Raw genomic sequence first — 23,397 nt, forward strand, 5'->3', positions numbered from 1 at the left:
CCAGGTTAGAGTGCAGTGTTGGGATCACACTTACTGCAGTCTTGACCTGGCTCAGGTGATTCTCCCACCTCAGCCTCCCAAATAGCTGGGACTACAGGTGCACACCACCAGGCCTGGCTAATTTTTTGTACTTTTTGTAGAGACAAGGTTTCACCACGTTGCCCAGGCTAGTCTTGAACTGCTGGGCTCAAGTAATCCTCCTACCTCAGCCTCCCAAAGTGCTGGGATTATAGACATGAGCCACTACTCCTGGCCTCACTTTAAGTTCCCTTAAATAGTTCAGTGTCTGATAAGTAGGATAGAGTCATATTCCTAGTAGGAGAATTAAAAATATTTTTGAGGGAAAATTAAAAGCTTATATACCTTAGCTGGGCGCAGTGGCTCATGCCTGTAATCCCAACACTTTGGGAGGCTGAAGTGGGAGCACTGCTTGAGCCCAGGATTTTGAGACCAGCCTGGTCAACACAGCAAGACCTTGTGTCTACAAAAAATTTAAAAATTAGCCAAGCATGGTAGCTAGCTAGTCCCAGCTACCTAGGAGGCTGAGGCAGGAGGATCGCTTGAGCCCAAGAGTTCAAGGCTGCAGTGAACTATAATCATGCCACTGCACTCCAGCCTGGGTGACAGTGAAATTCTATCTCAAAAAAAGCTTGCACCCTAACAAATGAGTTCTCACTCACAACATCCAAACCAATATGCTCTGAAAACCTGTCTTCCATTGAATACAATAATTGCTTTGGTAGTCTACCTGCCTAAAAGTCAGAAGTTGTCCAATCTTTTTTTTTTTTTTGAGACAGAGTTTCACTCTTGTTGCCCAGGCTGGAGTGCAATGGTGCGATCTCGGCTCACCGCAACCTCCACCTCCCAGGTTCAAGCGATTCTCCTGCTTCAGCCTCCTAAGTAGTTGGGATTATAGGTGCCTGCCATCACACCTGGCTAATTTTTTTTTTTTTTTTTTTTTTTTTTTTGAGACGGAGTCTCGCTTTGTCGCCCAGGCTGGTGTGCAGTGGCGCAATCTCGGCTCACTGCAAGCTCCGCCTCCCGGATTCATGCCATTTTCCTGCCTCAGCCTCCCGAGTAGTTGGGACCACAGGCGCCCGCCACCACGCCTGGCTAATTTTTTGTATTTTTAGTAGAGACGGGGTTTCATTGTATTAGCCAGGATAGTCTCGATCTCCTGACCTCGTGATCCACCCACCTCGGCCTCCCAAAGTGCTGGGATTACAGGCGTAAGCCACCTTGCCCAGCCATACACCCAGCTAATTTTATATTTTTAGTAGAGACGGGGTTTTTCTGTGTTGGTCAGGCTGGTCTCGAACTCCTGACTTCAGGTGATCCACCTGCCTCGGCCACCCAAAGTGCTGAAAGTACAGGTGTGAGCCACTGCACCCGGCCTTCTTTTTTTAATAGAGACAGAGTGTATGTTGCCCAGGCTGGCCTCAAGCAATCCTCCTGCCTGAGCCTCCCAAAGTGCTTGGATTACGGGCTTGAACCACCAACTCTGGCCATCATTTTCAAAGTCTGTTGTCCTTCGATAAATTAACATTCTAACGGAAAGAAGAAAAAGAAATGGAGAGGAAAGCTCTAGGGAAGGCTAACACAAAATTCAGTCTAATGGTTCTCTGTGGGGTGGAAGCAGGGGGATGGGCCAGGGAATGAACCCACAGAAGACACAAAAGTTAGCCAATGGTTTTATTAGTGGTTACTATTATTCTTTGTAAAAAGGTATGACATATTTTCTATATGTATCAAATATTAAACTCCTAAAACAAGGTGGGTTAAGGGCAAACATGGAATATGGCCATATAATTGAGAATCATACTATAGTTTTTATACAGCAGTCAAGTCTCTAAAAATGGTTTATCAGATTAGGTTTACCAGGAATCCTAGATGACACAACTGGGCATGAGAATACAATGAACCACCATCCTCTCCATGGTGGCAGAGGTCATTACTGGCCTTTCACATTCAAGCCATCTCCCAGCTGTGACTCTGGGCTTGCTGTACTGTAGTGTAGGTAGTGCTTTAAGGAGATGTGAGCAGTTAATGGTTCTTTACTGAATTGGTTCTAAGATAAGTGGACTAAAATTAGAAGAAAAATCTAGAAAAAATTAGGAGGCATGTTGGTGGCAGAGATCATTAACTTGAGGATACCCTATGGCCTTAAGCATCAGCTTGATTCTCGTGCAATAGTTAGAAACTATTCTGAAACTTAGTCTTTAGTATGTAGATATTTTCTTGCTTGAAACGATGTTAGATGTGGTTATGCAAGCATGGAAAGAAAGGTGTCTGCTTTTTCTACCAGGCTGATCCAAACTTACACTGGGTCAAATTGCCAAATCACTCAATAGACTGAGTGTCTGATTTAGCTCAAGTCTGGGATTGCATTATACTGTGTAGGTTCACTTTCTCATGGAAGGAGCAACTGTTTCTAGCAGCTGAATGGAAGAGCAGCATTTTCATCCTAGAGTAGTGTGAAATCTGTTGCCCAGAGTCCTCATGAAGATCCAGCCCTTGCAGTTTAGTGGAGCCAAGCAAGGGAGGAGCATATTTCTGTTCACAAGAACACTAGCATGAGAAATCCGTAGTCAATCAAGAATTTCCACCACCCTAGCAAAAAGTTTATAGTCTAGTAGCTGGCAGAAATATAACCTGCATAATTATCCTGATTTAAATGATCTTGCAATAGAGAATGTGTCCATAATTTAATTTGAATTCTGCAAAAAAGTAAATAAGGTTATAATTAGTTGCCTAAAAACAAAGTTGCCAAAAACAATTCAGGCTTCACTGAAAAGCATCCTGATTGATCCTTGAATTTTTTAAGAAGTATTTCATGGACTAGATCATCGAGTGAGTGTTTTAGGAGGAAATAATTTTCCCACAAGTGCTGTCCAGCAGTGACTTGGGAAGTACTCAAGCAGAGACAGAACTATAAAAATTCTTTGCAAAAACAGTTATTGGAATATTGTGCAGCTGATAAAGGACAAGCTGTGTCAGAACAAGAGATCTGAAAAGTATATTTTATAAGGCACTGAAACCAATAGTAAAAATTCACATTGACTTTATTGACTGCTGAAGTTCAATCTCATTCATCTTCCAGCCTTCTCTGATACTGTCTTTCTGAGGCTTTTCTACGGTAGACATCATCTGTATCAAACAAAAAGTTGCTCAGATGTTTAAGAAACATATTTAAAATTAAAACACTCAATCTGAATAATTTAACCAATAGTCTAGGTCTGTCACCTACTTCTGAATCTTGGCATTAATATTTAACTCAATGCCAAAATAAACTTAAAACAAAACTTGAGTTAGATGAGGACTATGATAATGGAGTTCTAGACTTAAATAGGGTAAAGGTCAGTGTCTTGAAAGATAGAATCATGTCTTAGCACATCTCTTAGTGTTTTAAGATTTCTCTCACTTCCTTCTCCCACATAATTTCTATTCTGTGCTCTGAAGTCATACTTCTTAACTAAAACCTGGCTTCTCAAAGGCACTTCTTGCCTCTTGGCTCTCTGATGCTCCCTCTCCCATACCCAGAAACCTTAGGTGGGGAGAGGAGAGCAGTTTCCTTGTTCCAGCTGCTGCTTTGCCAAACCTTTGACTCTCCACCTTCATGTAAAGAATCTTCTTCCAGGCCGGGCACAGTGGCTCACGCCTGTAATCCCAGCACTTTGGGAGGCCGAGGCAGGTGGATCACAAGGTCAGGAGTTTGAGACCAGCCTGGCCAATATAGTGAAACCCCGTCGCTACTAAAAATACAAAAATTAACCCGGTGTGGTGGCAGGCACCTATAGTCCCAGCTACTCGGGAGGCTGAGGCAGGAGAGTCGCTTGAACCCGGGAGGCAGAGGTTGCAGTGAGCCAAGATCGTGCCACCACACTCCAGCCTGGGCGACAGAGCAAGACTCTGTCTCAAAAAAAATAAAAAATAAAAACTTCTTCCTTCATGGCTCATGCCATTTGTCTGCCACCATCTTTCTTTGGCACCTGCTCTCCATCATGCCCCTTCAGTCACCAAAAGTGCTGGCCTCTAGCTCAGGTTCCTTGCCCCTGTCCTGTGCCTTCTCCTCAGATACCACTATCACCCATGGGGATGAAGCTCCAGTCCCCTTCACCTTCAACATCTTCCAGTCACTTGCAGGGCTCCTCTGAAGGATTTCTGTTCACACCACAACCCCCATTCCCTTTCCAGCCCTCCTGTCCTTGGACCTCACGTTTCTTCCCCAGGCCCTTGGCCCCATCTTACCCACTCAGCTGCTTCTTGTTCTCTCTCCTGGAAAATCAGCTAAAATTCCTTCATACTCTTGTCAGTATCTTAACTTCCTGACACACCCTCAAAACCCCAACCACCGATTAATCCAACTTCCTTCCCCATGCCTCACCCTGCTTGCTGTGTACTGAGGGGCCAACTGATGCCTCTAACTGGGTCCATTGAGGTGTCTGACAATCCTGTTTCCTCAGCCATCAATCCTGACTCTTTTTCACCCACCCCAAAATGGCCATTTCCTCTCTTCCTTCACAGAGGAAAGTCATCATAAGGAACTCTTCCAGCTAACTTCCAAGGGCTTACTCCTGTCACCCAGCTCTGGTCCCACCCTCTCAAGGGTCCACTATCTCCAGCCTCTCTCCACCCTCTCCTTCTAGATCATTATTTGCATATCCTGCAGTCTCTCCTAGAGGAAGGGGGGTTACCTCCCCTTCACAGAGCCAGACTTACTTAACCTCCTGTCTTCTATGATAACAAATCCTCCTAGTTTCCCTCCTTGCCTCTCTGGCCATTCTCAGTTACCCTTAAAATGTTGGGATTTGGGCCAGGCGCGGTGGCTCACGCCTGTAATCCCAGCACGTTGGGAGGCCAAGGTGGGCAGATCACCTGAGGTCGGGAGTTCGAGACCAGCCTGACCAACATGGAGACACCCCATGTCTACTAAAAATACAAAATTAGCCGAGTGTGGTGGCGCATGCCTGTAATCCCAGCTACTCCAGAGGCTGAGGCAGGAGAATCACTTGAACCTGGGAGGCAGAGGTTGCAGTGAGCCAAGATCGCACCACTGCACTCCAGCCTGGGCAACAAGAGCGAAACTCGGTCTCAAAAAATAAATAAATTAAAATGTTGGGATTTGACTTCCATCACAATTTGCTTGTGAATGGTTCACAAATCCCAATTTCTGGCCCAGATTTGCCTCCTGAGCTTCAGCTCTGTATAACCGTATCTACCTCGTCACGTCCCAGATGGTGCCCAGGATGGCCCTGCCTGTGTTCGGCACCTTCAGGAAATGCACTACCCCTGCCCCAGGTGTCCCACCAGAAGCCTCCACTCCTCATCTCCTGAGTCCACTTAATCACCATGCCCTGTCAGTACTACCTCTGGGCTGTCTCTTACTTCCACCCCTTCTTGGTATCCTTTCTGCCCCAACCTAGTCCAGGTCTCAACTCTGGACAGCCATACAGCGTAACTGTTCCTACCAGTCTGTCCACAAGGAGCCATTCTCCACATGTTAAAGCCTCTCCTTAAAACGACTCAGTCCTTGGGATCCATTCTTGGTTCTCCAGTCCCTTTGCCACACTGCCCAGGCACCCTTCTAGCCATCCCCACTTTGTTGATCTGCTTCAATCCCTCAAACACACAGCATACTCTCACACAAGTGCTACTACCACTGCCAATGGAGATGTTTTCAATTCCACACACCTTGCCCTCATCTGACTGACACCTACTCAGTCTTCAGGTCCTACTTTACTTGGTAGCTGCTTCCGGAAGCCTTCCCTGCACCATCTAGTCCAGTTGAGGCGCCCACCCGAGAGTCCTATGTTCCTCCCACTGCCTTCTCACAGCACTGATCACTTTGTGGTAATTGTCTTTATCATCGTCTTTCCCATTAGAGCTCTTCTGGGGTAAGGGACACCTCTGCCTTGTTCATTATAGCCCCTCAAGAATGCTCATTAAGTATCAATGAATGGATGAACAGAAGGACTAAGGATCTTTAGGAATCACTAATGTAACAATTCTTTAAAATGTGGGTTGGCAATTCACAAGTGATAGCGTTTCAGGAGAGGGACAAAGCAGAAAGGGCTGAGGGGTTGGGGAAGTCCTCCTGAAAGGGACTGGCCTGTCCAGAGTTAATGCTCAGTAATGCAGTGCCAGGTGTTACCACTATCTTTACAGTGCTGATCATCTGGACCCAGACCAAAGACCTGGTGCCAATGACTGCCCTGTAAAGGCAGTGGTAATTAGCAAAGCCAGGCAGATCAGCTCCCTCCAGAGTTTGGACAGAAGAGTCCAAAGAGAAATGGCTAGTCAGCAGGAGTTTCCCTGACCCCTCATATCCACCCTCTTCTACGATTGTTGTGAGCAAGTCTGTTCCTTAAGCCCAAACGATGTCACCGGCAAGGGTGAAGGGCAGGCGTGAGAGGGCTGGAAGCACGTGATCTCGCCTTTAAGTACAGGGAAGGTCACAAGGCTGGACGCCAATGTGCCCGGCCTACAGGAGAGCCGGGCCGCCCTGACTGCCAAGCTGCACTTGCCCAGCGCTCTGAGTGGAATGCGCGGTCTGCAATCTGAGAATACTCCCCAGAAAAACGGATGCCTATCGCCTCGTGCCTTCCTGAAAGGAAATAGAGACTGCTACCCGCTCACTTACAGAAGGTCTCCTGGCCCACGCGCACTTTAATCATGATCCACTCCATCGTTCCTCCCAGGACAAAAAAGAAGGGCAGGAACCGGTAGATGCCAAATCGCTGCTTCCCGGGCACCCGCTGCAGAATCCGTCTCACCTGGGCCCTGGTGAACATGCTCGACCGAGGTCGTGGAGAGGGATATGGCGGAACTAGGCACTGGATCGCCCAGACGCAGCCGAGGCCGCCCCGCCCGTTCTCGCCGTGTACGGCGACCTAGGCGACTAGCGAGCGCCGTCCTCCGCCACTGTCTGGTAAGCGCACGAGTGCCAGAACTGGGCGCCGACCTTCTAAAGCGAGGCGGATCCGCCAATCAGACTGCAGCGGGGGCGTGCAGCTCCGCCAATCAGAATACGGCAGGGCGCGCGTGCTCCCTGAAGCCGAGCAGGGCCAGAAGCAGCTGGCGCAGGCGCCTCAGCTCTGGAGGTGGGGCGGCCCAAAAGGGAAGGACAGCCCACGTGGCGCCGGCCCGGCCCCGCCCCCTGCCTCCCCAGTGCAGGTCTGAGCTCGGAGTTGGCAGCCGCGCCCCCTACTCTGCCACCGCCATTTTTATTCCTAATACCTAGATAGAAGTGATGACCCTCTCTGATGGACTATGTACAGCACCACATTCCAAAATGCAATTATGCAATGCCTTGCATTTCGGAGACGTGACTGGTGCCTAGACTTCTAAAGTAACAGAATTTGATACAGAGTGTTGAAAGCTGAACTTTATCAATTATCACAGCAAAAATCTAAGTAAGCGCTGCGTGAGATCCCTAAAATTAATAAAAGCTATCTTGAGGCCGGGCGCAGTGGCTCACGCTTGTAATCCCAGCACTTTGGGAGGCCGAGGCGGGCGGATCACGAGGTCAGGAGATCGAGACCACGGTGAAACCCCGTCTCTACTAAAAATACAAAAAATTAGCCAGGCGTGGTGGCGGGCGCCTGTAGTCCCAGCTACTCGGAGAGGCTGAGGCAGGAGAATGGCGTGAACCCGGGAGGCGGAGCTTGCAGTGAGCCGAGATTGTGCCACTGCACTCCAGCCTGGGCGACAGAGCGAGACTCTGTCTCAAAAAAAAAAAAAAAAGCTATCTTGTATGGGGCACTTACAGTTTTACAGGCACTTGTAGGTGCTTTATTCACAATAATCGCAGAAGAGCAGTATAAAGAGCATGCACTCTGTTACCAAACCACATCCCTGCTCTACAGGTGCTCCCTTAGCCCATCTGTGCCTCAATTCCCTAAGCCGTAAAACGGAGGCCTTGTTCTGACGCTGTGAGAATTTAGTGCGGTAATAGGAATGATGCACTAAACACAACCCTGGAGCATAGTAACTGATTAATATTAGTTAGAATATTCATTATGATGATGATAATGATTGGCAGAGCCCTCGCTCTTCACATGTACTCCCAAACATGGTTTTTGTTTGTTTTTTGAGACAGGACCTCGTTCTGTCATCCAGGCTGAAGTGCAGTGGCGCAATCTCGGCTCACTGCAACCCCCTCCTCCCCGGCTTAAGCCATCCTCCCACCACTACAGGCGTGCACCACCACGCCCGGCTAATTTTTTAATTTTTTGTAAAGACGGGGGTCCCACTATATTGCCCAGGCTGGTCTCAAACTCCTGGGCTCAAGAGATCCTCCTGCCTTGGCCTCCCAAAGTGCTGTGATTACAGGCGTGAGCCACCGCGCCCAGTCTGAACGTGTATTCTTTACATGTATTCTCTTACTGACAGCTAAGAGACTATGCCAGGTAGAAGCAGGGCTCTGACTTAAGAGACTTCACTTGTAATTGCATCTTCTCATGCTGCTGTGCTTGCTGAAAGGGGCTGTCACCCCATTACCTAGGACTAAAATAAAAACTGCAGGAACAGCTTTGAGAAGGGAGACAACTATTAGACAATCTAAGGAAGGTAAATGAAAGCTTAGAACCAATAAGTGATATGGACACAAAATATACAAAAGCAGACTGGAGAGAGCAAGCAGGGCCCCAGAAAGGGTCATAGAGCCCGCAGTGAGCAGCCTGAGCTGCCACCTGTACAACCGGCTTTGGAGGGCCAGCCCAGAAGCCTCTTTCTCCTCCGGGTAGGCTCCGCCCAAGCATGCACACACACGGGCTTGATGCTCGCTCCCATTTCTACAGGAGGTTTTGACGGCTGGACGCTGCAGGGCATCTCCTCGCCTGGAGGAGGTTCACGTGTGGCCAGGTTCCCAGCACACCCACTAGCTCACTGGGGCCCTGGGAACACCGCCACACTCGAGCCCATCCTATGGCCTCAATCCTTACCAGTCCCCAGGCCATGGACTGCCACACTGTAGGTCTTCAGTCAAGGTTCAGTGGAGTTTCGAATGTACACACACCCTGAAAGACAGCAAGGCCCCGTCAGAAAACAACGCGCGCCCAGCTGGCTCCCCTCCGACAGGGCCCACGGGTACTGTGTCGGCCTCCTCCGGACCCTGAGCACAGCCTGGTATGCGTGCGGGCTCGGAATACGGATCTGAGCAGAAGAAATGCGAGTGGAGAGCGGTTCTGCGCAGGAAAGAGGAATTTTGTTGGAAAGCCTGGCAACGTTGCTAGAAAAGACCACAGCATCTCACGAGGGGCGTGCGCCGGGAAACCGGGAGTTGACGGGTCAGTGCGGCCAGTTACCGAGGTCCGAACCAAGCGGGCGCAGTGACCGTGGCCCACAACACTGCAATGCACGGCCCAGTCACCTGGTTAGTGGACGTCGGCTGCCCTGCAGGCCCCTCGGCCTCCCCCAGCGTGGGCCTGGCACCGGGGAGCGCGGGAAGGGCTCTTTATTTGTTAGACCAGTGAGTGGACTGGCCCGGGCTCTGGTCAGCAGGCAGTCAGTCCGAGCCCAGAGACGGGGGACCAGGACCCCGGGAAAGGAGAGCACCAGGACTAGGGGGAGGAGCGGAGGACCTGGGGTCAGAAGCATCCAGAGGCGCAGGATAGGGCGGGCGGACCCGGGAGCGGAGAGGGCGGCAGAGGACCCGGGGGCCCGGGGGGTACGCGTCGCGCTCCGGCTGTCTCCTCTCGGCGCCTCGGCCGTCCGGAGCCTCTCAGGGACGGCCGCTCTTAGGCCCTCTGACTTCCAGGGCTGGGGCCAGGGAAAGGCGCCGCCATCGCCGGCGTGACGGCCGAAGGGGGGCGCAGAGTCCTCCCGGGCCGCGCCGAAGACTGGGGGAGGGGGCTGGGGAGCCTTCCCCGCCCCGCCCCGCCGGGTCCGGAGCCTCCCGCCCCCCGGGCTGAGGGGCGCGCCCATTGGCAGGCCGGGCTCCGCGCGCCGCACCCATTGGCCGGCCGCCGTGAGGAGCACGAGGCCACCGTGGCGGGCGCGCAGTCGGAGGGCGGCGGGCGGCTGGAGGGCCGAGGGCAGCACGGGCGGCGGGCGGCGGGCGGCGGGCATGGCGGGTGCGGGGCTGCGGGCGGCCGCTCGGCGCTGGCTGCTGTGCGGAGGCCACGGCGGGCCGCGAGCCGCCTCGTCCTCGCCCTCCTGCCCTGGCTGCGGCCCTCCGGGTCCCGGCGCCCACTGCCCCGGCGCCCCGCGCTCCGCGCCCGCCCAGGCACCCGCCGGCGGCGCCGACCTCAGCGCTCACCTATGGGCTCGCTACCAGGACATGCGGAGACTGGTGCACGGTGGGTGAGCCGGAGCGGGACGTGCGCCGGGGTGTCTTGCGCGTGGACGGACGGACGGACCGAGCCCCAGGGCGCCGCTCCTCCGGGGAAACACTCAGTGGGGCTCGCCAGGGCCCCGGAGCCCAAGGGCCGGGCGGCTTTTCGCGAGAAGCTCCGGACGTTCATCTCGGGGACCTCTGGGGCGCCCCGACGCCCGGGGGCGGGCGGGAGGTTTGTTCCCCGGCTCGGTCTGCAGGAGCTCGGGGCTCCTCGAGCGGCTGCAGGAGTGCTGGGCCCCCGCCGACTTCCTTCGGGGTCCTGCCTGCAGTGAAGCCGCGGCGGAAACGCCCCCAACCCCTTGTTCTCGGCCAGCCATTAGTTGGGGCGGGAGAGTGCTGTGGACAAAGCCAGCGAGCGGCGCCGGGCGGAACGGGCTTCTGGGGACGGCCGGACCAAAGGGGACACCGGTTGGACTTCCCAGACACACCTCGATGTTGCCCTGGAGGTCCGGCCCACTCTCAGCCCGGGAAGCGAAGGCTGGGAGAAGCCAAGTCACCCCCGCCCCCTGGAGCCCAGACTAGGGCTGCAAAGGGCACTTAACCTCCCTGTCTCTGCTCTCTCCCTCTGAGAAACGGTGTGAGGAGGCTGAGGCCCCATCTTGAAGGGGGCCGGCTGGGGCGCACTAGTGAGGCCCCAGAGCTGAGAGTGCTGAACATCTGCCTGCTTGTCTCCGTGGGTCTAGTGGGGCCCTGCTTCTGCAGCAGACAGATGTGGTTTGGGTCGTGACCCTATCACTGACCAGTTGGGTGGCCCCCCGGCAAGCCTCACCCTCTCTCAAGCATGAAAGGCAGTCCTGGGGCCTCTCTGTCCCAGGGTTGGGTGATGACTGGAACCAGGCCAAGCAGGGCAGGAGAGCTTCCGGGGGAACCCCCAGGGGTGATGTGGCTTTCATTGTCTGATAAGACAAAGTGGTCCTGTCTGGAAGATTTCCAACTGGCTAGACGGGTTTTCACTCTGGCTTTGTGGGGTGGCGGAGAATCACTTCTTGACCAGTGAAGGCAGGATGGTAAAGGCCCCTGAGGAATGGTCATTTTGAAGCTTTGGGCATCTGTCCACCCTCGAGGTCCGGGGTTGAGTTTGTGTCTGTGGAGGGGTGGCCCAGCGTTATCTAAGAAGTCTTTGCTCTGGGCCCGGAGACGACCCTCAGAGTATCCTGAGAAGCCTGCCTTGGAGGTTTCAGGGAGGAGCACGGGGATCTACTGGACATTGTCCTCCTGGGCCTGCCTGCATCTTTGGAGCCTCACAGCCCTCTAAGCTCCTCTTGTCATACAAGGAGCAAAGTCATTTCCACCAAGATCCCATGGTGAGCACCAGCAGGAGCCAGCTTCACACCTCTGGGCGCCGAGGTCCGCTTTGGGCTAATGCCCGTGGGCTGAGAGCAGCGCAGCAGGTCCCTCAGTCCCCCCGCCCTCACCCGCCTGGCCTCTGTGTGGTGACATTGGGAGGCTAGGCTGAGCGACAGAGTGATTAATGTAGGTGGGGTGACTTGAATGGTGATCTCAACCCCGGTGCCTGTTACTGGGTGGTTTGGAGCAAGTGACTTCACCTCCCTGAGCCCCAGTTTCTTCCTCCGGACGATGGGGGAATAAGTGGGACTGCCTCACAGGATGGGAGTGAGGATTGAACAAGACAAGCCTCTAAGGCATCCACAAGTGTCACGGCTGCTAGGGAGCAGTTGGCCCTGGGACCTGGAACCATGGGCAGGTGTGGGAGCTAGGGCTGAGAAGAAAGGAGGGCAATTGCTGGACATGCTGGGTGGGACACACCCTCAGCTGCCCCCACCCCACCACCACCCACACCACCTATGGAAGGGAACAGGCCACTGTCGCCCCAGAGCCGAAGTTCTAGTCTAGAAATCAGGCCAGGCCGCCAGGCCCTGTGGCTCTTTCCCCATCCTGCTTTGTTCTTGGGAGGACTGTCTGCCCCTGGGAACATCCTTAAGGGCAGAGGTGAAGGCCTGGACCTAACCAGGACTCTGTGCCAGCAAGGGGCTGCACTGCCAAGCAGACCCTCCCAGGTCTTCTGCACCAAGAGTCACAGTCACAGTTGGTACCCGGGAACTCAGGGCCGTAGGAAGGGCAAGGCCCAGGGTCCTAGTGACACCAGAACCCTGGGCCTTGAGGGGTGGCTGAGAAGCAGCTCCCTAGAGCTTTGCAGTCAACTGTCTCACTTGCATCCAAGTGAAGACTCTTGTCTACACCCACGGATCTTCGGAGCAGCCGCTCTGTGCTGGCCTGGGGAACCAGCCACACCTGATCTCCCACCCACACCCTGAACTTGGCTCCAAAGGAAAGAGGTGGGAATGGAGCCCTGTGTTCCCAGAGTGCCTCTGAGGCAAGTGCTCTGGACACGGAGCACATCAGCGAGGTGTCTGCCTCGAGTGCAGCAGCTGCCAGGCACACTGTGGGACTTCCCTGGCCTTCTGGCCTGGCAGCTCCTGCTTTGTCATCGACACTGGGGTTGTGGCTGAGACAGGGATCCCCTGGAGTCTTAGAGCTGGGGCCCCTGCAAGGCAGTGCCCTGTGCATCTAGTCCTGCCTGCTCCCTTCTCCCTGCAGCCCCTGCTTCTGGAGGGACACTGGGAAATTGGGGACGGGATGCTCATAGGCTCAGGAAACATCACGCATTTAATCCTGCATATGTGCGGGTGCAGAGTGAGATTGCTGCACAGAGCAGCATCTTCCGTATGACCCTCTTAGTAATTCTGTAGGTTGGTACAATTTTTTTTTCTTTTTAAAAATGTTTTCACAGAGACAGGGTATCGCTATATGGCTTAGACTGGTCTTGTACTGGGTTTCAAGCAATCCTCTCGCCTCAGCCTCCTGAGTAGCTGGGACTATAGGCGTGTGCCACCATGTCCCACTTGGTACAATTTTTCCTACCCTTTTAGAAACTAGGAAACAGGCCCAAGAGGTGAGGTGACATTCCTGAAGTCATAGCCATGAAAGGGAGGGCCTGGTCTTGTCTGGCTGACCTCATTGCATGTGGCCTTCCTAGCACATCTCCTTCCCTTTCCCTTCCCTTCCACTTTCCCCATTATACACATAGGGAAACCAGGGCAGGTAACATGGGGCATCTCAGCCCCATCTGCCTCCTTGGGACCCCAGAGCCCATGCCACACAGTGCTCTGCTCAGCACCCTGCTGTGGGCCTCAAAGCCAACTGTAGCCTCCTGGGAGCAGCCAGGGACTTGGGGTGGCCACGACCACATCCCCAGAAGGAGGAACCCGGATAATGGCCCAGAACCTGACATCACGTCCTGCCTGTCGTAATTAGCAATGTTCCCTGGCTACAGCCAGCAAATGTCATTATATGGGCTGGCGGGCAGCTGAAATCTGATTAGAGGGGCCTCACTCTCCCTGGGCTGTGGGAAGTGCACAGAGCTGGCAGCCTGATTGGCAGAGGGGCTCCCCCTCCCACTAATGTTCCTGAGCCCCAGTCCCAGCTCTGGGCAAGGTAGAAAAGTCAGCATCCGTGGCCTCAGCCCCCTAGTCTGGCCGTACAGAGCCAGCCCCTCTGGGTTGGAGTCCTCAGTGCCCACGTGCTATCCTCAGACATAATCCCAGGGAGGCTGAGAGATGAGGCCAGGGGGCAGGACAGGGCAGCTGAGAGGAACAGAGGAGGCGCTGAATTGTGGGGGGCCAGACAGTGGTGTTCCTGCATGGGTTTTGAGCAAGTGGGAGGCTTTGCACTGTAGAGCATCCCAAAAGCAGCTGTTCTGAGGCTAGGCAGTGGGGAGTTGAGTGACTGCTGCCAGGCTTCTAGCATGGCCCTGTGTCTGATGGGGCTTAGTGGTGAGGGCCTGGAGTAGTCATGGGCTCAGTACACCTGGTGGGCTACAAGAGATAGTGTAATGCAGGCAGGTGTAACCATAGGGAGGAGCTCCAGCCAGGGGCTCTGCTTTACCCTAACCACGTGACCCTGGGCAAGTGACTTCTCTCTGGGCCTGTTTGACCATCTGCAGCACTGGAATAACAGGTGCGATTGTGGGGCGTTTCTGAGGCTCACAGGGCTAGGCCCCCACAGAGTGCTCAGGAGCCACAGCTGCTGCGGGGATCATCACCCCCATCACTGCCTCCCTGCATCTCCTTCCTCTAGACCTCCTGCCTCCCGAGGTCTGCAGTCTTCTGAACCCGGCAGCCATCTACGCCAACAACGAGATCAGCCTGCGTGACGTTGAGGTCTACGGCTTTGACTACGACTACACCCTGGCCCAGTATGCAGACGCACTGCACCCCGAGATCTTCAGTGCCGCCCGTGACATCCTGATCGAGCACTACAAGGTGAGACGGGGGTCCTTGCCACCAACACACCCAGGGCTTGGAGGCTGGCCAGACCCACCTTGGCCTAAGCTCAGGGCTGAGTTGTGGGGCTCCCCTGGCCCTCTTGCCTGGCAGCTGCCCTGGGCAGGTGGCTAGATTGACCCCCTGGGGTGGCCACCCAGCCAGCAGGTCTGGCAGGGCTATTGGCTTAGGCCTGGCCCCTTTCCCCTGGCAGTACCCAGAGGGGATTCGGAAGTATGACTACAACCCCAGCTTTGCCATCCGTGGCCTCCACTATGACATTCAGAAGGTGAGTGGCTGGACCTGTATAGGGGCTCCCTCCTTGGCCTCCTGTTGGTATGGTCATTACCCCTCCATACCATCCAGCTGGGGTTCTGGCATGGGCTGAAAGAGGCTGGCTTGGGGCCGTGGTGAAACTGTCTCCTCACCGTCCGTCCTGCCTCCCTGGTGCCCCCAGAGCCTTCTGATGAAGATTGACGCCTTCCACTACGTGCAGCTGGGGACAGCCTACAGGTCAGTTGGCTCTGCCCCAACCCCACCCCCGCCCCACCCTACACTGCTGTTCTGGCTCAGGACTACCTTGGACTGATGGTATCTTGGGCCTGTTCAGGGGCCTCCAGCCTGTGCCAGATGAGGAGGTGATTGAGCTGTATGGGGGTACCCAGCACATCCCACTATACCAGATGAGTGGCTTCTATGGCAAGGTACTCCATACCCCAGCAGCCAGCCTGCCCCACGGACATGTGCCCATGTCCCAAGGCAGATTTGGGGCCCTCATCTCCAGCACTGAAGGGGTTGGGGACCCAAAGGGTGTCTGAGACAATGGCCCCCTCCCCAGGGTCCCTCCATTAAGCAGTTCATGGACATCTTCTCGCTACCGGAGATGGCTCTGCTGTCCTGCGTGGTGGACTACTTTCTGGGCCACAGCCTGGAGTTTGACCAAGCACACCTCTACAAGGACGTGACGGTGAGAATGCTGGGCCTGCCCTCGGATGGCAGGAAAGGCTAAGTCCAGCCACAGCGGGACAAGCCCACCTGGGTCCTGCTGCACCCTCATTGTCCTCCACTGCCCCCAGGATGCCATCCGAGACGTGCATGTGAAGGGCCTCATGTACCAGTGGATCGAGCAGGACATGGGTAAGCGTGGACAGAAGCCCTGCTGTGGCCGGCCTGAGCAGGTGCCAGGGCTGGCCCTCACAGACCCATCTGCTCCATTAGAGAAGTACATCTTGAGAGGGGACGAGACGTTTGCTGTCCTGAGCCGCCTGGTGGCCCATGGGAAACAGCTGTTCCTCATCACCAACAGTCCTTTCAGCTTTGTGTGAGTCCAGCCCCTGTGGATGGAGGGACAGCAGGGCCAGGGCTCTGGGTGGGGAGGGCAGGCACAGAGCCGCCCTCAGACTACTTGCCACCTGATCTCCACACAGAGACAAGGGGATGCGGCACATGGTGGGTCCCGATTGGCGCCAGCTCTTCGATGTGGTCATTGTCCAGGCAGACAAGCCCAGCTTCTTCACTGACCGGCGCAAGTATGGGCATGGTGGGGGTTGCAGGGCCACGGAAGGGGAATAGAGGCCCCACCCCAATGAGGGGACTGAAGCAGGAGGCCAACCTGGCCCTTGCCCACTGCCCAATGTGCTTGGGGTGAGAACACCCCCTTGCTGGCATGGATCCACTTGAGCAGGTGGGCCTTTACGGAGGAGGGATGGGGGTTGCCTGGCCCGTGGCCCAGCCACAGACTGGAAGTCAAGCCCTTTACCTGCACCCCAGGCCTTTCAGAAAACTCGATGAAAAGGGCTCACTTCAGTGGGACCGGATCACCCGCTTGGAAAAGGGCAAGATCTATCGGCAGGTAAGGGCCATCTGGGGAGAGGAGCATGTGGTGGGGCCACAGGGCCTAGCTAGGGCCCCAGGCTGTGCAGAGGCAGCCTCTGAAGAAGCAGCACAGCTCCTTGGCCCTGAGCAGCCTCAAACAGGCAATGGCTGGCAGGGAGCCGGTCTGGGTGGCCTTGAGAGCTTGACCTCTGGGTCAAGCTGCCTGGCTTTGAATTCCTAACTCCACTACTCAGCAGAGGGAGCCTGGCCTGGTTGCCTGACCTCTGTGCCTTGCTTCCCTTGTCTGCAAAAGAGGTGTAATACTCTCTACTGAAGCTGTGGTATAAAGCCCTCAGAATGGCCAGTGGGCCAGGCGCGGTGGCTCATGCCTGTAATCCCAGCAGTTTGGGAGGCTGAGGCTGCAGGATAGCTTGTTGAGCTCAGGAGTTTGAGACCAGCCTGGCCAACATGGCGAAAACCCCATCTCTACTAAAAATAGAAAAAATTAGTGGGGCATGGTAGCATGAGCCTGTGGTCCCAGCTACTCCAGAGGCTGAGGTGGGAGGATCACTTGAGCCCAGGAGTTCGAGGCTGCGGTGAGCTGTGATCACACCACTGCACTCTAGCCTGGGCAACAATGCAAGACCCTGTCTTCAAAAAACAAGAATGGTCAGAGATTGTGAAATGCCTGATGAATGGTGTCATTTCTTGGGGCTGAGCACTGCTGTAGCCAGAACAAGTCTGTTTGGGGGCAGCTCACTGGGTGATCTAGAGAAACTACTCCTTCCTACCTGGCTAGGAAAATGAGAGGGACTGGTGTTGAGGTGGGATTCGGTGTCTATGAGCAGGCAGTGATTAAGGTTTAGCCCTGGCTGGAATGCGGAAATCCTGGCTGAGCTGGGCTTCTTCAGGCTAGGGGTTCTAAAGGCCTTGGGGCTGGAGGAGGGGAAGGCAGCAGCTGGCCAGGGGAGCAGTGTGGGGGTGGCCAATGCCCAGGCCTGGCCTGCAGGAAACACTCCCACCCTCTCAGCCCTGCCCACTTCTCTGCCTCCCACCCTTCTGCACCCACTCTCCACAGCCCTAGGGCCCAGGTGCATCCCTTCAGCTCTGAGGGCGCTGCTCTCCCCTGCCTTGGCATCTGGTCTCAGCTAAAGAGGGTCATACACCTTCGTGAGAAACACATGACTTTCTTCCCTGGCAGCTTTCAGGCAGTTCTTTATGCCCAATATTCCGAAGCTGCCTTCCACTGTGTGTTGAATCCTGCCTGTCACTAGGAATCTCTCAGTCTCCTGCCCTTTGAGACTCTTTCTTTCTCTTGGCCTAGGGCCTGGCTGGGCCTCTGCCCCTCCACTTGAACTTAGTTCAGCAACTGGCTTCTCCCACACCACCTGTTTCCCCCAGCGCTTCCACTTCTGAGGCTTGGGATGCACAGACTGCTCCAAGAACTGTGCTTGCTGGGTGTCAATTATTCTCACTTTTGGGGTGTGGACTCCTGCCCTGGTGGCTGTTGCCTGAGCACTAGTCCGGTGATTCCTGCTCTGGGCCTCTCAGTTTCTGCTGCCCTGTGAGCTTCCCCAGTTACATGTGGGCCTGGCTGAGTGTCTCCATCTTTCTCTGGCTCCAAGATGCTGGTGGCCCTGGTGAGGTCTGCCAGGTCCGTCTGCACTGAGGCAGGGGAGGCCAGCAAGGACTTCAGGGCTGCGGAGCCTTCGCTGCAGTTTCTTCCTTACAAACAGGGATTCAATCCCTAACCTGGGCTACATGTGAGACCACAGGGAGGAGGCCCTCAAGGCATGGGCACCATGCCAGGCCTGTAGGGCACCTTCCTGCAGCAGGCAGAATCCCCTTCCCAAGTAGGAGGGGAAAGTGACAAAGACCAGGGCCCAGGGAGGGAGCAGCAAGGCCACGGGAAAGGGCAGCCAGCATCCGGCTGGATTTGGGCTGCCTCTGGGGATTCGGGAGGGAGGACTGGTGGAGGACAAGGCACACTTGGCTCAGCAGCATTCCCCTCCTCTCCCTAGGGAAACCTGTTTGACTTCTTACGCTTGACGGAATGGCGTGGCCCCCGCGTGCTCTACTTCGGGGACCACCTCTATAGTGATCTGGCGGTGAGGGAGGCAGGGCTGGGCTGCAGTGGGGTAGGGCCAGGAACTCCCCCCCCCCGCCCCCCAGCAACTGGCGCTGAGCCCAGTTCCGCCGCCCCACCCACCAGGATCTCATGCTGCGGCACGGCTGGCGCACAGGCGCCATCATCCCCGAGCTGGAGCGTGAGATCCGCATCATCAACACGGAGCAGTACATGCACTCGCTGACGTGGCAGCAGGCGCTCACGGGGCTGCTGGAGCGCATGCAGGTATGGGCCGGGGTGGCTGTGGGAGAGCCAGGGCAGTAGCCTCCTGGGTGCACGCACCCAATGCACACCTTGTATCCCCAGACCTATCAGGACGCGGAGTGCAGGCAGGTGCTGGCTGCCTGGATGAAAGAGCGGCAGGAGCTGAGGTGAGCAGGTGGGGCCAGGGCAGGAGTCCCAGCCAAGCCACCACCCCAGGCCCACCCCTTGAGTGCATCGTGTCTCCCTCGCCAGGTGCATCACCAAGGCCCTGTTCAACGCGCAGTTTGGCAGCATCTTCCGCACCTTCCACAACCCCACCTACTTCTCGAGGCGCCTTGTGCGCTTCTCTGACCTCTACATGGCCTCCCTCAGCTGCCTGCTCAACTACCGCGTGGACTTCACCTTCTACCCGCGCCGCACGCCGCTGCAGCACGAGGCACCCCTCTGGATGGACCAGCTCTGCACGGGCTGCATGAAGACCCCCTTCCTTGGCGACATGGCCCACATCCGCTGAGGGCACCTTTATTGTCTGGGACAGGCCCCCCAGCCCCTCCCGCCCCGTCCACCCTGGGCATCCACCCAGACAAGCAATAAAAGTGGTCTCCTCCCTGTGCATGCCTCTGCTTTCAGCCCCAGCCTCGTCACTTGACTGTGAGGATCCTCTGGGTGTCGGGGAAGTCCTCCTCCAGGAGTGAGTCCTAGAAGAGCAGTGTTGTTTGTTGGTGGAGGGTGTGACCAGGGCTGGGGCCCATCCCACATCTGCCACACTTCCATGCTCACATCGAAGGGTTCACAAAAGGCGTCGCTGCCAAAGACAGGGTTGGGGACAGAGACCAGGGTGGGGTTGGTCCCTTCTTGCCACGGTGAGAAGTCATTGTCAGCATCATCTTCCGCCTGGGAGCAGCAGAGGGGTGAGTGGCGAGGCGCCTCGAGCGAGATCCAAGGACCCGCCATGGCAGCCCCAACCCAGCCCTACCTGGAAGGCAGAGAAGCCAAAGCCTGTGGGCTTGCCTCGGGCACGGAGGTAGAGAGCTCCGGCCACCAAGCCAAGCAGTGCTCCAGCAGCAAGCACAGCCCCCACGCCTGCCGCCACAGGTGGGGCCTCAGGTGCCAACACTGCCTGCTACAAACAGGGAGAGTGTTGACCTGGTGGGAGCTGTCCCACCACCTTCCCCAGGCTCACAGGTTGTGGGGGTGCCAGGAAGGGCTCTGCCTCCCCCTTCCTCAACTCACAGGCTGTGGGGGTGCCAGGAGGGGGCTGGCCAGAGCATGGATGATGCCATTGAAGGCCATGATGTCCCACACGATGATATGGCTAACCACAACTGTTCCCGGGGCCTGCAGGGAGACCAGAGTCAGGCCCACGGTGAGTGAGGGCCAAGGCCAACAGGGTGGGACAGTGGCCAGACTCACCACAGGGGCCCAGGAACTGTTGTCAGGGCCTGCGTCACTGATGATGAGGCTGAGGCCTGAGTGGGCCGGAAGCAACTTCCCCTGGCTGGCGTTGGCACTTAGGAGGGTGGCGTTGGAGGCATGCAGCTCCAAGTCTGGGCCACTCAGTGTCTGTGAGCAGAGCAAGGCCTGTTGGCCTGGGCCGGATGGAGATGGCCAATACGGGCTCTGCTCTGCCCACACCCTTGGGGGTTACCATGTTGTCCACAAAGCCTTCATTGACAGGGACGAAGAGTGTCTTATACGTGAGCTCATCATCCAGGAAGTCCAGGAAGTCGAGACCCCGCTGGGTGGCATTGGCGTAGCCCAATAGCATCTGACACGGTGGAAAGACAGAACTATGAGCAGGCTCCCTCCTCGGGGATTCCAACACCCCCCACCCCCAAGGGTGGGCCCCACACACCCCATAGAAGGTGGAGAAGTTGGCAGTGGCAGCCAGCACATCCAGCAGCTTCCCATTGCATGTGCTGATCCCGTCACCCACGAAGCCATCTCGGCATCGGCAGGCCACATCTGCAGGAAAGGCAGGTCAGTGGCTCAGCAGATTGGTGGGAAGGGGCAGAGCAGGGGAAGTAGGATTTGGTGGGGTGGACACACCTTGCACACGGAAGCAGTAGGCATCCCAGTGCTCCGAGAGGTTCTTGCGGGCACCCAGGCTGACTATGCCCACCCGACCATTGCCACAGTCTGCCGCAGGGAAAACCACAGGGTGGGCAGTGGAGCCATTGGCCAGCCAGCCCATGAGGCACAGGTGGAAGCCCAGCTGTAGGAACAGGAGGGGATACTGAGACCCAAGACCCAGTCAAGGCCTCCCCCAACACTTGGCCCCAACTTCTGGGCCCCACACACCTGCTGGGCAGCAGAGAGCTGAGGGAATGAAGCAAGGACGGCTCCCTGTGCTTCGCATGCCGCCTCAGCCTCCGAAAAGTTCAGACCATAAGGGCCGCTGGTGGCCTGGAGGTGGAAGACGCCAGCCCGTTTCTCTGCAGAACGGAGGGGTGCATGGTCAGCTTGCTGGCTCTGAGGAATGAAATGGGCACTGGGAGTGGGCAGGGGGACACACCCTGGAAGTGCAGGTCAGTGCACACGGCATCTGAGTGGCAGGGCGGTGGCTGGCCCAGGCAGCGGTCCACAGGTGGTTCCGACTCCTCCAGACACTGCAGTCCATCGCCTACGTAGCCTGCATGGCACTCACAGCGCCGTGTGTTCTGGGGTTGGGGAGAGCAGTGGGTGCCTTTCACCCTTCAGAGGTCGGAAGGTCTGCCAGGCCTCCCCACCCTGGCTGCTCGGTTCCCCCACCTGCTCACCAGGCCGGTGCTCAAGCAGTCGGCATGCTCGCTGCAGCCCCCGCGGTGGCCATCTGTGCAGGGGTTGCGGGCCCGGCAGCTCCAGCCATCACCCTCGTAGTCGGGCAGGCAGGTACAAGTGACCACTGTTCCTACCTGGCTACAGTTGGCGTGCTCACTGCAGCCACCATGCCCGTCCTGGCACAGGTCTGCCACTGAGGGCAGGGAGGGAGTGGTTGGACCTAGTGACTGCAAGGGAGTGGGGGCCTCCCACCTCCATGTCCCCGCCCATCTGCTTACCTGTACACACGCGGCCATCCCCTTCATAGCCTAGGCTGCACTCGCAGCTGTTGCCTGCACGGCACACAGCCTCGGGTGCACAGGGTGGGGTACACACAGGCTGCAGCTCTGTCCCCCGGGGCCCAGCCCCCAGAACCAGGTTAGTAGTTGCCTTCCTGCCTGTGCCCATTCCACCCACCCTTGGTGCCTTTACTGATGTGTGCAAATGTACACAAGTGTGTAGGGTGGGCACGAGCACGGGGCTACTCACCCAGTTGCACCTCACAGCGTGGCCCATTCCAGCCTTCATCACAGAAGCAGGAGCCAGAGCCCCCAAGGCCCTCATCACAGCGGCCATGCACAGTGCAGCGGCAGGCTGGGGAGAGGGACAGGCAGGAAGATAAAGATTGGCCCACAAGGGCCAAAGGAATCGGGCCGTGGGGCAGGCAGGGATGGCCCACCTTGACAATGGGGCCCAAAGGCACCAGGAGCACAGAGTTCACAGGCTGTCCCAGCAAAACCTGAACGGCACAGACACTGCCCACTGCCACTCATGCCGTCCATGCACACGCCACGGTCACTACAAGGGCTGCTGGGGCCGCCAGGGCAAGCTGGGGATGGGGTAGGAGAAGTGAGGTGGGGCCAGAGGCTGTCACCAGGACCCCCATATATGTACCTCCAGCCTAGCCCTGCCATCTGTCCCTGACCCATGTCCCCACACTGCTAATATCCCTCCAGGCCCATGTTCTGGAGAACATCCAGACCCCCCAGCACTCCTCCCCAGGTTCTGCACCGTCCACACTCCCGGCCCTGCCTCTCCCAAGCACTCCCGCTAGTAAAATCTACTCACCACCCAGAGCTCCCCAGCCCTGGATGCCCCAACACTCTCTCAGGGACAATGGCCAGAGCTGTGCCTTGGCTCTCTTGGGGAACAGAAGAGCTAGTCAACAGTGTCTGCAATGCTCACCTTGGCACTCACTGCCATAGTGACCAGGGCAGCAGCTGGGCTTCCAGGTGGTGGTGACACAATTGCGGTGGCAGCCCCTTCCCAGGCCTTGGGGCCTACCCCAAAGGCTGGGCTGGACCCAGACACTGCGTAATCCCAAAGAGCGCAGCGGAGGGGACGTCCAGAACTTCGGGTAGAAGCGCCAGCAGGCCTCAGGGCTGCCCTGGGCCAAAGGAGTCAGGCCGAAGTCGGGTGGTTCTGAGTTTGGTGGTCCTTGGGCTCTGCCTGCCCCCACCCCACCACCCCCACTCAGCCCCTAGCCCTGTACCTGTTCCTGTGACCCCTCAGGACAGGGTGGCTCCAGCCCACAGATGCTGCAGGTGTTCTGGAAGGGAGGGAGGCCAACACAGCAAAGTCAGGTGGACGGACACCACAGGCGGGGTGGGCTTCTGCCCGTCTGCCTCTGGCCTCCCTCACCAGTCGCAGGGGCCGGGTCTCAAAGTGGTCACAGCGAGCACCAAGGCCAGGTGGCTCCAGCAGCTGGTCGATGCCATAGGCCAGGCCACCCTCAAAGGGCAAGTGCCGCTGCACAATGCGAGCTTCATCCTCACCCACCATGAGCTCACCCTGCAAGGAGAGAATATGAGGTATGCGAGGGTCACAGGTGC

At 56.6% G+C, this 23,397-nt stretch overlaps 3 protein-coding genes across 6 annotated transcripts in view; 1 reads left to right on the plus strand and 2 right to left on the minus strand.

Annotated features, from left to right (window-relative positions):
• Positions 1–1,679: 1,679 nt before the first annotated feature.
• On the minus strand, positions 1,680–6,942 carry SMIM4 (small integral membrane protein 4). Its single transcript, XM_003257176.3, has 2 exons — positions 6,641–6,942; positions 1,680–3,147 (listed from the first exon to the last, which is right to left on the minus strand). Exons 1-2 carry the CDS (start codon positions 6,789–6,791, stop codon positions 3,086–3,088), a joined length of 213 nt encoding a protein of 70 aa, XP_003257224.1. The 5' UTR covers positions 6,792–6,942; the 3' UTR covers positions 1,680–3,085.
• Positions 6,943–9,151: 2,209 nt separating this feature from the next.
• NT5DC2 (5'-nucleotidase domain containing 2) lies at positions 9,152–19,379 on the plus strand. 4 transcript variants are annotated; one of them, XM_030811646.1, is made up of 14 exons: positions 9,152–9,287; positions 14,435–14,619; positions 14,834–14,908; positions 15,077–15,132; positions 15,230–15,323; positions 15,458–15,586; positions 15,696–15,756; positions 15,838–15,940; positions 16,047–16,148; positions 16,390–16,471; positions 18,456–18,542; positions 18,647–18,787; positions 18,869–18,933; positions 19,019–19,379. In XM_030811646.1, the coding sequence occupies exons 1-14, from the start codon at positions 9,167–9,169 to the stop codon at positions 19,278–19,280; spliced, it is 1,563 nt and encodes a 520-aa protein (XP_030667506.1). In that variant the 5' UTR covers positions 9,152–9,166; the 3' UTR covers positions 19,281–19,379. The 4 variants fall into 4 exon arrangements, with proteins under 4 accessions (XP_030667506.1, XP_030667504.1, XP_030667505.1 ...); XM_030811644.1 differs by lacking the exon at positions 9,152–9,287 and adding an exon at positions 9,960–10,298; XM_030811645.1 differs by lacking the exon at positions 9,152–9,287 and adding an exon at positions 10,026–10,298 and having other exon boundaries at positions 15,230–15,257; positions 19,019–19,377.
• The window catches only part of STAB1 (stabilin 1), a 28,819-nt gene continuing 24,675 nt past the window's right edge, over positions 19,254–23,397 (minus strand). Inside the window, exons 53-69 of the mRNA XM_030811630.1 lie at positions 23,207–23,356; positions 23,058–23,114; positions 22,751–22,952; positions 22,245–22,394; positions 22,055–22,159; positions 21,805–21,912; positions 21,526–21,719; positions 21,282–21,426; positions 21,068–21,201; positions 20,816–20,981; positions 20,622–20,731; positions 20,415–20,534; positions 20,180–20,329; positions 20,000–20,104; positions 19,743–19,889; positions 19,547–19,660; positions 19,254–19,464 (exon numbers count right to left, since the gene is read on the minus strand). Coding sequence (XP_030667490.1) covers positions 19,408–19,464; positions 19,547–19,660; positions 19,743–19,889; positions 20,000–20,104; positions 20,180–20,329; positions 20,415–20,534; positions 20,622–20,731; positions 20,816–20,981; positions 21,068–21,201; positions 21,282–21,426; positions 21,526–21,719; positions 21,805–21,912; positions 22,055–22,159; positions 22,245–22,394; positions 22,751–22,952; positions 23,058–23,114; positions 23,207–23,356 — 2,214 coding nt within the window. The 3' untranslated portion in view covers positions 19,254–19,407. The remainder of the gene's footprint in view (positions 19,465–19,546; positions 19,661–19,742; positions 19,890–19,999; positions 20,105–20,179; positions 20,330–20,414; positions 20,535–20,621; positions 20,732–20,815; positions 20,982–21,067; positions 21,202–21,281; positions 21,427–21,525; positions 21,720–21,804; positions 21,913–22,054; positions 22,160–22,244; positions 22,395–22,750; positions 22,953–23,057; positions 23,115–23,206; positions 23,357–23,397) is intronic.

Source organism: Nomascus leucogenys, chromosome 4, assembly GCF_006542625.1.
Source record: "Nomascus leucogenys isolate Asia chromosome 4, Asia_NLE_v1, whole genome shotgun sequence".
NCBI classification, from domain to species: domain Eukaryota; kingdom Metazoa; phylum Chordata; class Mammalia; order Primates; family Hylobatidae; genus Nomascus; species Nomascus leucogenys.

Coding starts and splice junctions, on each gene's coding strand:
- NT5DC2 (XM_030811644.1), top strand. CDS start 10,067: ATGGCGGGTGCGGGGCTGCGGGCGGCCGCTCGGCGCTGGCTGCTGTGC. Junction 10,299..14,434: donor CATGCGGAGACTGGTGCACG/GTGGGTGAGCCG, acceptor TCCTTCCTCTAG/ACCTCCTGCCTCCCGAGGTC. Junction 15,133..15,229: donor CAGCTGGGGACAGCCTACAG/GTCAGTTGGCTC, acceptor GGGCCTGTTCAG/GGGCCTCCAGCCTGTGCCAG.
- SMIM4 (XM_003257176.3), bottom strand. CDS start 6,791: ATGTTCACCAGGGCCCAGGTGAGACGGATTCTGCAGCGGGTGCCCGGG. Junction 3,148..6,640: donor CGTGGGCCAGGAGACCTTCT/GTAAGTGAGCGG, acceptor TGTTTGATACAG/ATGATGTCTACCGTAGAAAA.